Raw genomic sequence first — 13,710 nt, 5'->3', positions numbered from 1 at the left:
GTGAGACGTGATAGCGCGGGCGACGCACGTGGCGGGTCGGGAGGGAACCCCTCATGAGCGTCTCGGTCAGGCGGCGGGGTGCCGAAAAACGAGGGTGGAACAGTGGCCCTGGTAGCGGAGTATTGCTTACTTGGTGTGCGAGTGTCTGCTGACAGTCCGAGCCATGCTGTTCGAGCAAGGCAAAGGGGCTCCCGAGGTGTAGCAAGTCGTTCCCCTCATCTGTCTGGGACATTGCTTCGCAGCGCCTTGTGAGCAGCTTGTCTGCCGTGAATATCATACACCGTGACCGTGACCGTGACCGTGACCGTGGCCACGCTGCCCTTTTCCTTTGCAAGGGAAAAGAAGAGACGACAAGACAAGGCAAAAGAGGAGAAGAGAAGAGACGAGACGAGAAAAAACGTCACCATCACACATGGAAATGGCAACGGTATCCAGTACGAGCGGCACGGCGCGGCACGGCACGGCACGGCACCCTCCATCTACTTCATAAACATCCCTCCACCAAGCTGGCGCGCGGAAAGACCTGCGGCCAATCCTTCTGCAGCCCCTGCATCACCATCCCCAACCCCCCCCCTTCCGCCGCCTGGGCAACTGCCCCGCCAGCCTGCCACCGGGCCTCAAACGCCCTCAGCTTCTCGTTCAAGCCCCGCTGATCAACGGGCCGGCCGTCATCGCCCGCTTCAACCAGCGCGTCGACAAATATGGCCCATCTGGCTTTGTAGTACGATCCCACAAGCCCACCCCACGCCTTGGCCGCATAGTCGTTGAGGCTCGTGGCATCGACCTGCCACACCGTCACCTGCGAGCGCGCGTTGAAGGTGAAGAGGTCCTCGTTGCCGAATCGCGAGCCCAGGCTCGCCGCCGCGCTTAGCCAGCGTTGCAGAGTAAAGTGCTCGTGGCTGCCGAGAAGGCGGTCCAGCGTGGAGAGGATGTCGAGCAGCTTTCGCCCCGCGGCCTGGACGTGGCAGGTAGGAGGGGGAGGAGCGGAGACGCGGGGCCGCAGCTGGCCGGTCGTGGAGCTGGAGATGCTGCACTGGTAGGCTTCCATCAAGTCCCTGTAGCACGAGTCGAACTCGTTGCTGAGCATCTGGCGGGAGACGTCGACCAGGTCTAGTCGGAAGGCCGGCACGTCCCAGAGGGCGGGCTGGGCGCGGGCAGCCTTGAGCATGAGCTGCCACACCTTTTGGAGGACGGTGGGGTTGTAATGCAGGGCGGTCGGGTGCGGGAAGTGGCCCGTCCTGTTGGCGATGCCGGAGAGGGCTGGGCGGAGCTGGTAGGTCGCCACGGGGACTTGGGGGATGTCGGCGCGGGAGTTGGAGTAGACGTTGGCGCGAAGGATTTCCCACGCCCGGTGCAGTTCCGGGGGGGCAAGGCTGGAGCCCAGGGCGTAGCGCTTGCTGGTCCAGCGTCGGAAGTAGCGGCGCGTGTTGATGGGGTTTGGCGACCAAGCTTGGTCCAGGAGCATGTCGTACACAATCTCGTTGCCTTCGTAGCCTTCAGGGGTGAGACCGAAGCCGACGAGGGACTTGGATCGACGCAGGGCGTCAATGGGGGCGCGGGTCAGGTTTTGCACGCGTCCCTCGAGAGCCATGTTGCCGCCAAAGTCGTGGAGCTGGCACCAGATCCACGGCTTGCCCGAGTAGCTGTTGGTACGTTGCCACTGGGGGTGGACTTCGGAGTAGAGGTCCAGGACGAGCATTCCCTGCTTGTCCCCGACGCCGCCGAGGTAAGCGTCGATGCGCGGCTGGGTCCAGAAGTCGCGGCTGGAGTAGAAGAGCCAGCCCTGGAGGAGCCACACGGCGGCAGGGTTGGCGGCAGTCAGGCCGGCGTAGGTGCGGCGGGAGATGCCGGAGAGGTAGCCGGTGTCCCGGGATGCGGGGGACAGCTCGTTGAACTGGTCGAGGGTGTAGAAGTTGGTGACGTTGCCAAAGGCCTGCATCTGCCGGGAGACGAAGAGCTTCTGCAGCTCTGCGTAGGTGGGGTCCAGGGGGTCGAGGAACAGGTCGCGGGAGTACTTGTCCGGTGCCGGAGAGAACCAGTTGGGGGACGGCGTCAGCTTGGCACCGGGGCGGACTCTTCTGACGGCGCCGGGGACGAAGCCGGGGAAGGCGGGGAGAACCGGGGTGATGCCCAGCTCGACCATGCGGGCGACAATCTTCTTTTGCAGCTGAAACTGGTCCTCGATGAAGCTGACGGGCAGGTCTCCCTTGCGGCCCCAGGAACCCTGGATGTTGCCGAATCGATTCCAGGCTTGGAAGACGGGGCCGCTGAAAAAGGGCAGAATCTCGTCCTGGGTGAGGCCGAGGTGCTGGAAGCTGTCGAGGAAGATTTTTTCGTAGCCCACCCAAGCGAGCTGCAGGTTGACGCCGCGAAGAGCGGCCCAGTCGAGAAGCTTCTCCCAGTCTTGCCATTGGTACCAAGCAAAGGAGTATGAAAAGGTCACTAACTAAGGTCAGGCGCTTTGCCGTTGTCAAGAGGGGGGAGAGGGAGTGACAGAGTGAGAGAGAGAGAGAGAGAGAGAGCCAAGGTATCGGAGGAGCCGACCCACCAGTGTTGAGGTTATACCTCCACGGCACGACACTGGCGCCCTCCAGAGGTTCAGGTGGCACGGGCAAGTTTGTTGGACTCTTTTTATAGGTGTCGACAAACAAGAACCGGTCAATCTGCAGAACCTCGCTGGCATAATGTCGCAGTCTGTGTGTGCACGGCGCAGTTAGCTCCGCATATGACGCTCCATCTGCCCGGAAGCGGTCGGCATATGGCCTCACCCTCGAGCCAGTGCATTCAGCGTCGTGCCCTCGACCAGAATCTTTCCGTCTTTGCCTGCCTTGACGGTGTAGTTGTCGTTGACAGGCGGGTTCCACCGCGACCAGGCGGCATGCTTCTCCGTCAGAACAAGCTCGAACGCGTCCCCCTGATTATCGAACAGACGATTGGCGAGCCCCGTGATGCCCGCGGTCGACAAGGACGCGTTTGTGGTGGGCAAGGCCGGCAGAGCCAGCAGCGCCAGCAGCGCCGCGACGGCTGGCCCTCGCAAACCCACCATGGCAAGCCTGCCCTCGAGCGCTTAGCGCCTGGATATGCCGGCTATGGTTGTGATGGCCCGCAGCCTTGACGGGCCAGCTCTAGTACGATACGCGGTAGATTCGTACGGTAAGCCGGGTGTAAATGGCGCCGCGCAGGTCTGAGAACAAGAACCAACCGAAGGAGGGACTTTTTCGCGCGTGTCAGAAGAAAAGTAAAAAAAAAAAAAGAAAAAGAAATTCTACTGAAAAGGAATTAAAAATTAAGAATTAGGCAAGACGGTGCCGGAACTGCAGAAACGCCTCCAGTCGTGGGATATTATTCCCCTCATCTTCCCCTGATACGAGCCCAGACTCGAGGCAAGGATGGGAACGCCACACAAGGCTGGCAAAGTTGGAGCGAGACAGGCTCGTCCGAAGCTAAAGGCGAGAGGTGGGTGCATAGCGTGATCCATTGTCGAAGGCGCACGTGGGACACAAAAGAGAAGGGCTCCGTATGTCGACTGACTAGACATGCAAAGCGGAAGTATCAGCAAGGCAGCCGGATAAAGGAGGGCGGAGGCGTGCATGAGCGGTCTCCTTTCTGCACAGGCCGCAGGCACACACAAAATAAAATGAAAATAAAATAAATATAAGTATAATTATAAAAAATCCCCCGAGTTTCTCTCTGCTGACCAAGGGTAGCAAGCAGCAAGCAAGTGGCATGCAAGGAAGGTCCGGTCGTGGGCAAAAGTCGATCAATCGTCCGTCATGAGGTGGGTGGTTAGCCGAGAGACAGCCGTGACTGACATACCTGGTAGTCAGTCAGCTAGCTACCAGTCCGTAATGGGGACGGAATGTCAAGGGCAAAGCAAGCCTCACCTGAAAGTCAAAGCGCCAACGCAAAAGCTGCCTCTCTCGTCCGATCGTGGGGGATGATCGTGGGGGATGGAAACGTTTGACGCGTTCAAATGACCCCAGCCAGCATGCAGAGTCGGATCAGGTCAAAACCCGCCGGCAGTTGGTGCGGCCCAGGGCACGCAATGGGAAATATGGGGCTGGGCTTGGCGATGCACTGTGCAAGTGGGCACGGTGGACGTGGCGTGCCGTCTTTGGCCCTGGACAAAACAAAAGCAGTCAAGTGACTGACTGGTTTACCAGTGCACCACCATGTACAGCAGCAGCCTGGACGGGCGCATGCGTATGCCGTCTCTGCCAGGATAAAGCCATGGCTTTTGTCCGGTTTTATCGGGGAAAAGCGGGCTAGCGCGAACACGGCACTGGGTGCTTCCAGCTGTGCCCGGCTGTGCCCGGCTGTGCCCGGCTGTGCCCGGCTGTGCCCGGCATTTGCGCGATGCAACATGAACTGCTCCGTACTCGGCTGGTCGCCCAAGGGGCTTGGCAACCATTGAAAGTTCGCTGCTGGCAATCCAGGACCCGTCTGGTGCTTCTAAATTCCGTACGTTCCGTGCGGACTATGTACTGGACGTACTGTACCGATGCACATGGCCACAACCCGGCGATTATCCGCCCGGCTTGAACCAACCTCGGATCAACAACTTCATCGTCAGCCAGCCTCGCCGTGTGCGGCCATGATGCATCACCCAACGCACCACAAACCGTCATGAGCGATCCACACAAGGCCCCTCCAAAGGGCCATGCCGAAAAGAAGCCATCCGTCTCTCGATGCAAGTCTCCACTCTGCCAGCACCGCATCCACAACCCACCCCAACGACAACATCAAAACCCACCGTGACATGCGTCAGCTCGCTAACAGTCGCAGCTTCGCGGCCTCGCTCCTCGGTGAAAGGACCCCTTGACGAAGACGAGTCAGTTCAACTCCATCTCCTCCTCGGGTTCCCCCGGCCCCCCCCCCCCCCCCCCAATCAATCTAACCAGGCGCCAGCCCGTTAAGCTCATCTGCGTCCCCAGACCCTCAACGCCTCAGCACGTCGTCCCAAACCCGCCAGTCCATCACCAGCAGCACCATCCCCCAGATAGCGGAATCCCGCCCCAAAGACTTTTCCTTTCTCCTCCGTCCGGAAATCTACCATCCCCTCACCCCGCTCAACGTTCCGGCGGCATTCCGCAACTCCCCCAAACAACCTGATTCATCTGCCCCTCTGGAATCCCTGCTGGCAAAGGGGCATTTTCGCGCGGCAGCCATTGCAGCCGTTCAGCAACTCACGGGGTCGGGTGGTGCTGGCGGAGCTGTGGAATCCACCGATTCGCAGCGCATCTTTGACCTGCTTTACACAAGGCTTGTGTGTCTGACGCTCATCGATGCTACCTCGCTGGCGGCCCAGGAGGTCAAGGCGCTGGAAGACCTGAGCAATGCGCGCATCTATGTCGACGACAGGACCGGCGAGCACCTGGTCCCTTGGGACTTGAGGGTGCTGAATGTGCGGCTTCAAGCCCTCGGGTTCGGGGACCCACGAAGAGCAGTCATGAGCTATTACGATCTGGCCCGAGAGGCCCGCTCGCACGCGGCCAAAGCTGCTGCTGCCCAGCGTGACGATTCGGCGAGCGAGCTCTGGAAGACGCGGCTGCATGAACTGGGGGTCAAGGTGGCGGGCGCGCTGATCGACATGGACGACTTGTCCGGTGCCGCGCACCATCTAGACACCTTGAAAGATGGCGGGGACGGGAAAATCGCGCTGTCAAAGGCTCTTTTGTGGTTGCATCTGGGCGATGTTGACAAGGCAAAAGGCTGCGCCAGGCAGTGCGGGACGGACATTGGCGCTGCTGTGACGGAGAGGATCATCCTGGCGCTGTGCCACATGGCCGACGACGAGTACGAAGCCGCGCTGGAGACGTGGCAAGGTTTGAAGGGTGATTTGCCCGGTGACGAGATGGTGGGCGTCAATGCCGCGGTCTGTTTGCTCTACCTGGGAAGGATGCAAGAGGTTTGTCCGCCGTCTCGAGCTGGAGCAGCATCTGAAGGGCCGCAATCGCCGACTGACTTTTTCTCCTCCTTCTTTTTCTTCCCATCTAGGGCCGGGATGTTCTGGAAGCGCTGGTGGAGTCGGGCTTTTCGTCCCGCACGCTGCTGTTCAACTTGTCGACCATGTACGAGCTTTGCACGGAGAAACACCGCGGGTTGAAGACGGAGCTCGCCGAGAGGGCCGCGGGGATGGAGGAGTCGGCTACGGGGTGGGAAAAGACGAATGCCGACTTTAAATTATAGACGAATGCGCATGGAGGGGGGCGAGGCGGGCGAGGCGGCGGCGAGCATCTTGGCCGTGGCTAGTCCTCTGTTTTCGTACGTCTCTGGCCAGACCATCATGGTGGGGGGGGGGGGGGGGGGGAGGAGGAACATGTGATGATGGTTGCAGCAAGCAAACGTTGGGCTTTGCCTTGAGCATCGGGACATGCATGATGCAACAAATGCCACCGAGTATATAATATGTGTGCAATTATTCATTACGTAGATTTGGCGGGCGTACGTGGAAACCACCCGTCATTATAAAGCCCCTCACTTGGTGGTGCGCTTGAACGTCTTTTCCCGCGTCACACCTTCATCCACAGCGAAAACACGCCCTTGGCATACTCGACAATCTCGTCACCCCCCAGCTTGCTCTCGCCGTACAGCCGGTCGACAAAGGAGATGGGCACCTCGGCGACGGAGCACCCCATGGCCTTGGCGCGAACCATCATCTCCATCTGGAACGTGTACCCCTTGCTCTCGGTGCTGGTAATCACCTTTTCCAGCACGCTCTTCCTGTAGAGGCGGAAGCTGCCCGTCAGGTCGCTCACGCCGGGGCGCAGCACCGTGTCGGCAAACAGGTTGGCGCCGCGGCTGACCAGCTTGCGCCTGAGGTCCCAGCCGAAGACGCCGCCGTCGCCGGCGTACCGCGTGCCCGTGACGATGTCGAAGCCGCCGGCCTGCTGCACCGCCACCATCTGCGGGATGAACTTGGGGTGGTGGGAGAAGTCGGCGTCCATGATGATGACGAAGTTGCCCGTGGTGAACTGGAGGCCGTGCACGTAGGCGGTGCCGAGGCCGAGCTTGCCCGCGCGGGGCTTGAGGACGACGTGCGGCGAGTAGGCCTCGACGAGCTGGCTGGCCACGCGCTGCGTGCCGTCGGGGGAGCCGTCGTCGACGATGATGAGCTCCCAGTCGAGGTTGCTTTATTTGCCCAGTGTTGGAACATAAAAGTCAGCCACGCCACACGACGACCTGCGAGTCTGCACCGATTGGGGGGGGGGGGGGGGGGGGATTGTTTGGTTTCCCCAGATTCAGTAGGGAGAGAGGCGGCAGAAAGGGAAACAAAAGAGAAAAAAAAAAAGAAGAAGAAGAGGTAAAAAGAAGAGGCAAGGGAAAAAAAAAAAAAAGAAGAAAAAAAGGGTCGATTTACCTCTCGGTAAAGGTGCGGTTCAGCAACCACGTAATGATGGGCAGGTTTCGTCGCTCATTGTATGTTGGCAGAATCACCGAGTACTTGTTGGACGACGTCTTTGCGGGCGCCATTGCGGGCGGGGGAAAAGGGGAAAAAAAAAAAAAAAGAACAAGAGAAGAATGCAAATGACGAGAAGCCCTGACGAGACAAGGCTCTTTTGTCGGTCGGGGCCCAAATGAGCGTGGTGTAGTTGGACTTGATTGCCGCCTTTGCGCTCGCGTCAAGGGGGGGAATATGTATCAAGGTGTCACCTGTTGTTCTCTGGCCACCATTGATGGATGATTAATGGATGGCATTCATGGATCCGCCGCATTCGCATTGGCTTGGGTAAGCAGCGTGCCTGGAGGCGGGGACTGCCACACACAAGCCAGCCACACAAGCCAGCCACACAAGCCAGCCACACAAGCCAGCCACCCCGTGGCTGCGCACCACCCGCACTGCGCAGCACGCAGCAACATCACAAGTCCATTGCCGCAACTTTCGTCAAGCGAGGGCTTTTTCCAACTCTCGACAAGGCAGTGTCAATGCCTGCCGCACTCCCATTGTATTGTGCGCCCAGGCTCATGCATGCAGCAGCACCCACCTGCAGACTGCAGACACCCAGGTACCCGTCGCGTACCAGCCTGCACGTCATGTGATTTTCATCGTCGCCAACGTCCCCAAGCCCAGCCCAGCCACAGCCACAGCCACAGCCACAGCTACTCTGGACGAAAAAAAAGCAAAAGAGGCACGGCCTGCAGCCGGGTCGGAGGGGGCTGGCAGCTGTCTTGCCTGGCAGGCAGCTGTCAAGTTCCCCTCCCGCCAAACCAGTTCTTGACCAGACCCAGACGTCACCCCGACCCACCCGCGTTGTCGAAATTCATAGCGCTGCACATCTCCAGCCAGCTGTCTGGTCCAATTCTTTATTGACTTTTCTGTTCGTGGCCCTTTTGGGTGACTCCCTTGTCTTCTTCCCCACCCCTTCCTCTCCCCCTGCCACCGGATCGCCCCCTTCAAACCTCGTTGGTCGGCACCGTCCCGATCGTCCGGATGCGCACAGTCTCGGGCCGATGCGTCATGACAGACATGCACAGTTCCGATGGCCTCGCCATCCAGCAAATGGCAGCACTGGACACTGTGTTTGTTTCCCACCTCGTTTTTCCCCGTTGGAATCGTGCCCCTTCCCCCCCCCCCCCCCCCCCCGTTGGAGAGGAGAGAGAGGGCGGCCGACGCAACATTACCAACCTGAACCCCGAACGCCCATCCAAAGCTCAATGCATGCAGCACAGAGGTTTGCTTGGGGGCCCCGAATGGACGGCCTGGCCTGGCCTGCTGTAGCCAAAACCGACGACGATACCGAACCAAACAGACACCCCAACCCACCCCGACCATGCCAAGTTGGAAACCCCCTCCCCCCACGGGGGCTCGCTCGAAACCAAAAGCTGGCCTGCGTGAGCCGGGGCTTGGTGTGGGTGATGCGATCATCGGCTGGGTTCCTGGGCACTCGCTCCGCTGCGGCCATGCAGCTCACCTCACGTTTTGCTTTGGCGCTATCCATCCCATGGACGAATGGCACAAACTCTCTCTTGTCCTTTGGGGAATCCGAGTACCCCGTACCCCGTACTTCACCCGCAAACCTCAAAGTGGCCAGCTGGGCCAGCCACACCAGACGCTTTGCTTGGATTCCAAAGGGCCCCCCGTCCTGAGCAAGGCAAGTCAAGAGTCAAGACTTGCCATGCCGTTTGTGGGGCCCCATCGCAGCCCTCCAGCAATCCTCTGAGCAGAACGGGAGTGTCAAAAAGCTGTCCTACGCGTCGTTCGTCCCCCCGTTTCTGTCCGCTTTCCCAGCATCTCCGACCTACCTGCCTCATCTTCTCCTTCTCTTCCTCTCGAGCTGCACCTGAACGCAAACGCCGCCCCCTCCAACCGTACCATTACTGGATTCCAGTCTTGTCGTATGAGCGACTTTTCCATCCACCAGACCTCTTTCTCTTTTTCTCTCTCTCTCTCACTCACAAACACACACACACACATAGTTGATCACCCCCTCCTGCACCCTCGTAAAGCTCCTGTAAGCTTTCCTCCTCGCTGTGTCCAGTGGCAATAACCTCTTGTCCCTACGTCATCTGAGATGCCAACCATGGCCGACACCAGCGCCCCAGCTTTGGAGAAAGGTAAGCGCTGTGCAGCCATTGTCGCGTGAGCTTCTCTTTTGGCGACGCCTGGTCGCTTCGTCATGCGGAAGCGCGCGCGCGCGTGTGTGGACTCAATTGGTCATTGTTCCATTGGGTACCGTCGCCGTTTCTCCCCCCCCCACCCCCCCCCCCCACCATCACCCAGGATATCACAATCTTGTGCGCTCACTGCTTTCTAACATCGGGGTCTCGCTAGTCGGATTCTCTGGACCAAATGCCTCTCGTCGTCCGTTCGGGGCCGCTACATCGGAGGACCGTCCGTCTCTCCCTGCTTGCCCTCCAGCTTCAGCGCAAGTAACGGAGGAAGATGAAGGCAAATCTGGAGACAAGCCTGTCGATAAGCCGGTTGGCAAGCCCGTGGAAACAAATGCCGAGCCACCGGTGAGCGAGGGAAAGCCTGACGGTAGCGGTCTCGGTGGGCTAGCTCACCCTCCCAAGCCTGTCCAAGCCGTGTCTGCCGCAGAAACTCACGTCAATGGGTCGACTCCTGCTGCCGCGCCTGTTGAACCGGTTCAGGAGCCTGCACGCGAACCAGTCGCCAAGACCGGGACTGAAGAGTCCGAGTCCGAGTCCAGTCCAGCAGCAGAGGCGTCGCTGGATGGCCAGGAGGGAAAACCCGCGGCGCCTGCGGAGGAACCCGAGCCTGCGCGAGAGCTCAAGTCAACAGAGGAAACGAGCCCGGCTACCGGTGTGCCTGTCGCAGATGGAGCGACGGATACGCACAAGCCCAACGCTAAACCAGAAACTCCGGTGACGCACGCTGGCCCAGAGGCCGAGTCGGTGCCAGCAACCGCGCCAGCTCCAGCAGCCAGCGCCGCCTCAACTTCCAAGACTGCGGGGCTCAATGGGCCCGTCGCTGGGGGAAAGCGCAAGCTTGACGACACGGCTGAGCCTGCGACAGCCGAGCCCCGGAATCAAGACGGAGCTGCCCCTGATGCCATTCCGAATGGCAAGAAACCCAAGATTGATGACGACGATGATGCTTCTGCCCAGCCTCCCGCAAACGCCAACGCAAACAAGACACCCGCCCAGGAACAGACGGAGAATTCATCAAGCTCTTCCAAGGCCGCCAACGCAAAGAAGAAAAAGGAGCCCGTCATTGGCAGAACCGCTCGAAAGACGCGCAGTCAGGGTCCGGCCGAGCTGCCGTCGGTATGAAGGGGGATATTCCCGACAAAAGGGACAAGACGCGAGCATGCGTGGCAGAAGTCAGCGGAGTGAGCACTTCCCGGGCGAAAAGAACGCCAACAGGGGCCTGGGTCCTGAGCTCAAGGCATTGTCTGGGCTCAGGCAATGCTGGGCCCCTCTGGTTCTGGCCAACGGTTTCTATGGATCTGGTGGTGGTTTTGATTGCGGGTCAACAGGAGTCAATGGAAATGTGTATCGCTAGTCCGTGTTATTTTTTTTTTTTTTTGCTTTCTATTTTTCTAAAAAATGGGGTGCTTAGGGTTCTGGCTTTTGCTCGTCTTCGCTTCCCAACGCTCATCATTCAAGGGGTAGGAAATGGTTGACAATGTGAATATTGCAGTCAAAAACGAGCAGCGCAAGTACCAACCGCGTCCGTGTGAGCGACTGACACTGCGAAGCCCATCGTCAGACTTGCACTACCTAACGACAGAATATTTTATTCCTTCCCCCCCCCACCCCCATCGCTCAGTTTCCAACGTCGATTGCGCCAAGCTGCTAATCTCAGCGCAACAGCAGGGCCGGAGGGACCTGCGATCCGGGAAGCGAATCCAAGTCTCTGCAGCACGAATCAAAAGATCTGAGAAGAAAAAAAGAAAAAGAAAAGAAAGCCCGAAACCAGTCCAGGCGGCACCACCGCAAGATACATGCGGGAAAAGTCCCCCCCTTCCCGCAGCCACAAACAAGACACGGCAGGTCTGTCTTTTTTTCTTCTCTCTCTCTCTTTTTTCAGTTCTTGAAGTCCTTGCACGCCTTTTCGCCGATGCTCTTGGTCTTGAGGGCCTTGGAAATGCCGCAGGCGTCAATGACACACTTGGTGGCGTGGTCACGAATCTTCTTTTGGTTTTCCGCCTTGCAGCCGCAAGGGGTGTCGTGCACGCCGCAGCCGATGGTCTTGTACGCGCTTGAGAGGCAGGGTCTCTGTGGAGGGGGGAAAAGGTCAGCAAGGGGGGTGGCTAGGCGGCAAGAGTTTGAAGGAAGGGGGAAGGTCCGTACGGCGCATTCGGGGAACTGGGCAAACTCTGGTTCAGCGGCGAAAGCGAGGCCGGCCAAGGCGGCCAGGATGACGAGAGGGGCCTTCATGATGGATCTGGTTTGGGTTGGTTGGGTTGGTGAGCGTGAACGGGAAGCCCGAGCAGTTGATGATGATGATGATGATGTTGATGTTGATGTTGATGTTGATGATGATGATGATGATGCTGGAGCGAGGGAGAAGAGCTTGCGAGGCTATTTATGCTCCGAGCCGCCGGGAGACGCGACGACGCCCTCGACTGCTGGTTCCCGCGTAGTCGTTTGGCTGGACCCCTCATGGCGAGGCCGCCCCCCGACCAAACCTAATTACAACTGAGCCAAAGGCCCCCTGGGCCAGTCAACTACGACGCTGTTCCCACGGGGGGGAGCAAAGGCGCAGGTTTTGGCACGAGGTTCAGAGATGGCGATTTACAGTTTTGCTAAACCCCCAACCCCCAACCCCCAACCCCCACGGGGCCAAGCCTAGCTCCGGAGACGCAGACGCGGGTGGTGGCATCTGCGCGGCAACTTTTAGACTTTTTTTTTTTGTTTTTTTTTTTGCCTTTTGTCCCCTCTTTCCCCCCTGCCTGCCTGCTGCCTGCTGCCCAGCGCGGCGAGCAACCCCCGAGCAGGGCGGTCCCATCGCGACGCCTCGTCCTGCTTTGGCACGGGCCGGATGGCGGGGGTTGAAGGAACCGCGTCTGGGGCTGCAAGCGCAAAGTTTCTGTTGCGCCAGACGCGCCAAGACGGGCTGGCTGGCCGCGCAGGTTTTGGATGGCAAGGCGCCCTTGACTGGCTGGCTGGCTGGCTGGCTGGCTGGCTGGAGCTGGTTTCGGAAGAAGCCCAGCTGGATGGAAGCTCATCAAAAGCCTGATGTGGAGGAGGGTCTTTGGTCGGCGCGGCGCACGCTCTCTCACGGCCCCGCACGGCGTGTTTTACGTCGGTCGGTCGGTCGGGCGGGGCGGGGGCCGCGGGGTTTTGGGGCAGGCCAGGGCCAGGGCCAGGGCCAGGGCCAGGGCCTCTTTTTTAGACTTTTGCGTTGCCTTGTGGTTTGTTTCATGTTGCTGGCCGGCGTAGGCTCTGCCAAGAGTACCAGTTTGATTGATTGATTGATTGACTGATTGATTGATTGAAGCGGCTGGAGCTGTGCTCTGATGTCGACTGGCCTTGCGTCACTCCGATGGCGAGCAGAGGCATGCAGACGGCAAGCAGTGGCATGCAGGTGGCAAGCAGGTGGCAAGCAGGTGGCAAGCAGATATCCCCCCCCCTGGGGTGGCCCTGCATAACATGCCCTGGTCCTCGGCACCATTGGCGGCAGCAGTGAAAATCAGGCCACCAGACGGGCGGCGCGCCACGGCGCCAGCAGCAACAAGGCAAGGCGCCACTCCGCACAGGTTCCACGTTCCCAGTGATACATACATGTCAACACGCTCCGATCAAATGCCGCCGACGCATCGCATCCGGCCCAAAAGTATAACAGAATAACAACTTGAGACAGGCACAAGGGACCTACCTACCTACCTCCTACCTTAGGTACCTGCCTATCTTAGGAGGTACCTACCTACCTAAGATAGGGACCATGCGCTGAAGCCATGCCATGCCGCCAGCGAAAAAAACAAGAAACAAGTGGGTCCCCACCAGGCACATCGGGTCCCAGCCACAGCCACAGCCACAGCCACAGCCTCGTAAGCTCCCGCAGTAAGCGATGGAAAGCGAAACCTAAAACTTGGAGCCACGCGGTCAAATCATGTTTCGGGGATGGGCGAGGTTGAGGCGAGGCGAGGCGAGGCGAGGCGCCCGTCCTTGGTTGGGCGCCCAGGTGGCCGGCCATATTGTTTAGTGTACGTGAGGCACCTAGGTATTCAGTACTTGGCACGCCGTGGCTTTTCGCGAAGTGCGTGCTTGCGCGATGATGGCACGAGGGTGGGGCCTGGGACT

General features: G+C 59.4%; 5 protein-coding genes across 5 annotated transcripts; 2 read left to right on the top strand and 3 right to left on the bottom strand.

The window, feature by feature from the left end:
- Positions 1-484: 484 nt before the first annotated feature.
- Positions 485-3,046, bottom strand: UV8b_00070 (uncharacterized protein; the record flags this gene model as incomplete). Its single annotated transcript, XM_043137568.1, has 3 exons — positions 485-2,442; positions 2,549-2,694; positions 2,769-3,046. 3 exons carry the CDS (start codon positions 3,044-3,046, stop codon positions 485-487), a joined length of 2,382 nt encoding a protein of 793 aa, XP_042993502.1.
- A 1,580-nt stretch (positions 3,047-4,626) lies between these two features.
- UV8b_00069 (uncharacterized protein) lies at positions 4,627-6,189 on the top strand (the record flags this gene model as incomplete). The annotated part of the gene is made up of 4 exons (XM_043137567.1): positions 4,627-4,690; positions 4,786-4,831; positions 4,909-5,908; positions 5,998-6,189. The coding sequence occupies 4 exons, from the start codon at positions 4,627-4,629 to the stop codon at positions 6,187-6,189; spliced, it is 1,302 nt and encodes a 433-aa protein (XP_042993501.1).
- A 323-nt stretch (positions 6,190-6,512) lies between these two features.
- Positions 6,513-7,473, bottom strand: UV8b_00068 (uncharacterized protein; the record flags this gene model as incomplete). Its single annotated transcript, XM_043137566.1, has 2 exons — positions 6,513-7,131; positions 7,361-7,473. The coding sequence occupies 2 exons, from the start codon at positions 7,471-7,473 to the stop codon at positions 6,513-6,515; spliced, it is 732 nt and encodes a 243-aa protein (XP_042993500.1).
- A 2,048-nt stretch (positions 7,474-9,521) lies between these two features.
- UV8b_00067 (uncharacterized protein) lies at positions 9,522-10,734 on the top strand (the record flags this gene model as incomplete). The annotated part of the gene is made up of 2 exons (XM_043137565.1): positions 9,522-9,555; positions 9,773-10,734. The coding sequence occupies 2 exons, from the start codon at positions 9,522-9,524 to the stop codon at positions 10,732-10,734; spliced, it is 996 nt and encodes a 331-aa protein (XP_042993499.1).
- Positions 10,735-11,490: 756 nt separating this feature from the next.
- Positions 11,491-11,844, bottom strand: UV8b_00066 (uncharacterized protein; the record flags this gene model as incomplete). The annotated part of the gene is made up of 2 exons (XM_043137564.1): positions 11,491-11,682; positions 11,758-11,844. 2 exons carry the CDS (start codon positions 11,842-11,844, stop codon positions 11,491-11,493), a joined length of 279 nt encoding a protein of 92 aa, XP_042993498.1.
- Positions 11,845-13,710: the final 1,866 nt, after the last annotated feature.

This window comes from Ustilaginoidea virens, chromosome 1 (genome assembly GCF_000687475.1).
Source record: "Ustilaginoidea virens chromosome 1, complete sequence".
NCBI lineage: Eukaryota > Fungi > Ascomycota > Sordariomycetes > Hypocreales > Clavicipitaceae > Ustilaginoidea > Ustilaginoidea virens.
Note: the sequence above shows the minus strand (reverse complement) of the source record. Positions and strands in the feature narration are given on the sequence as shown.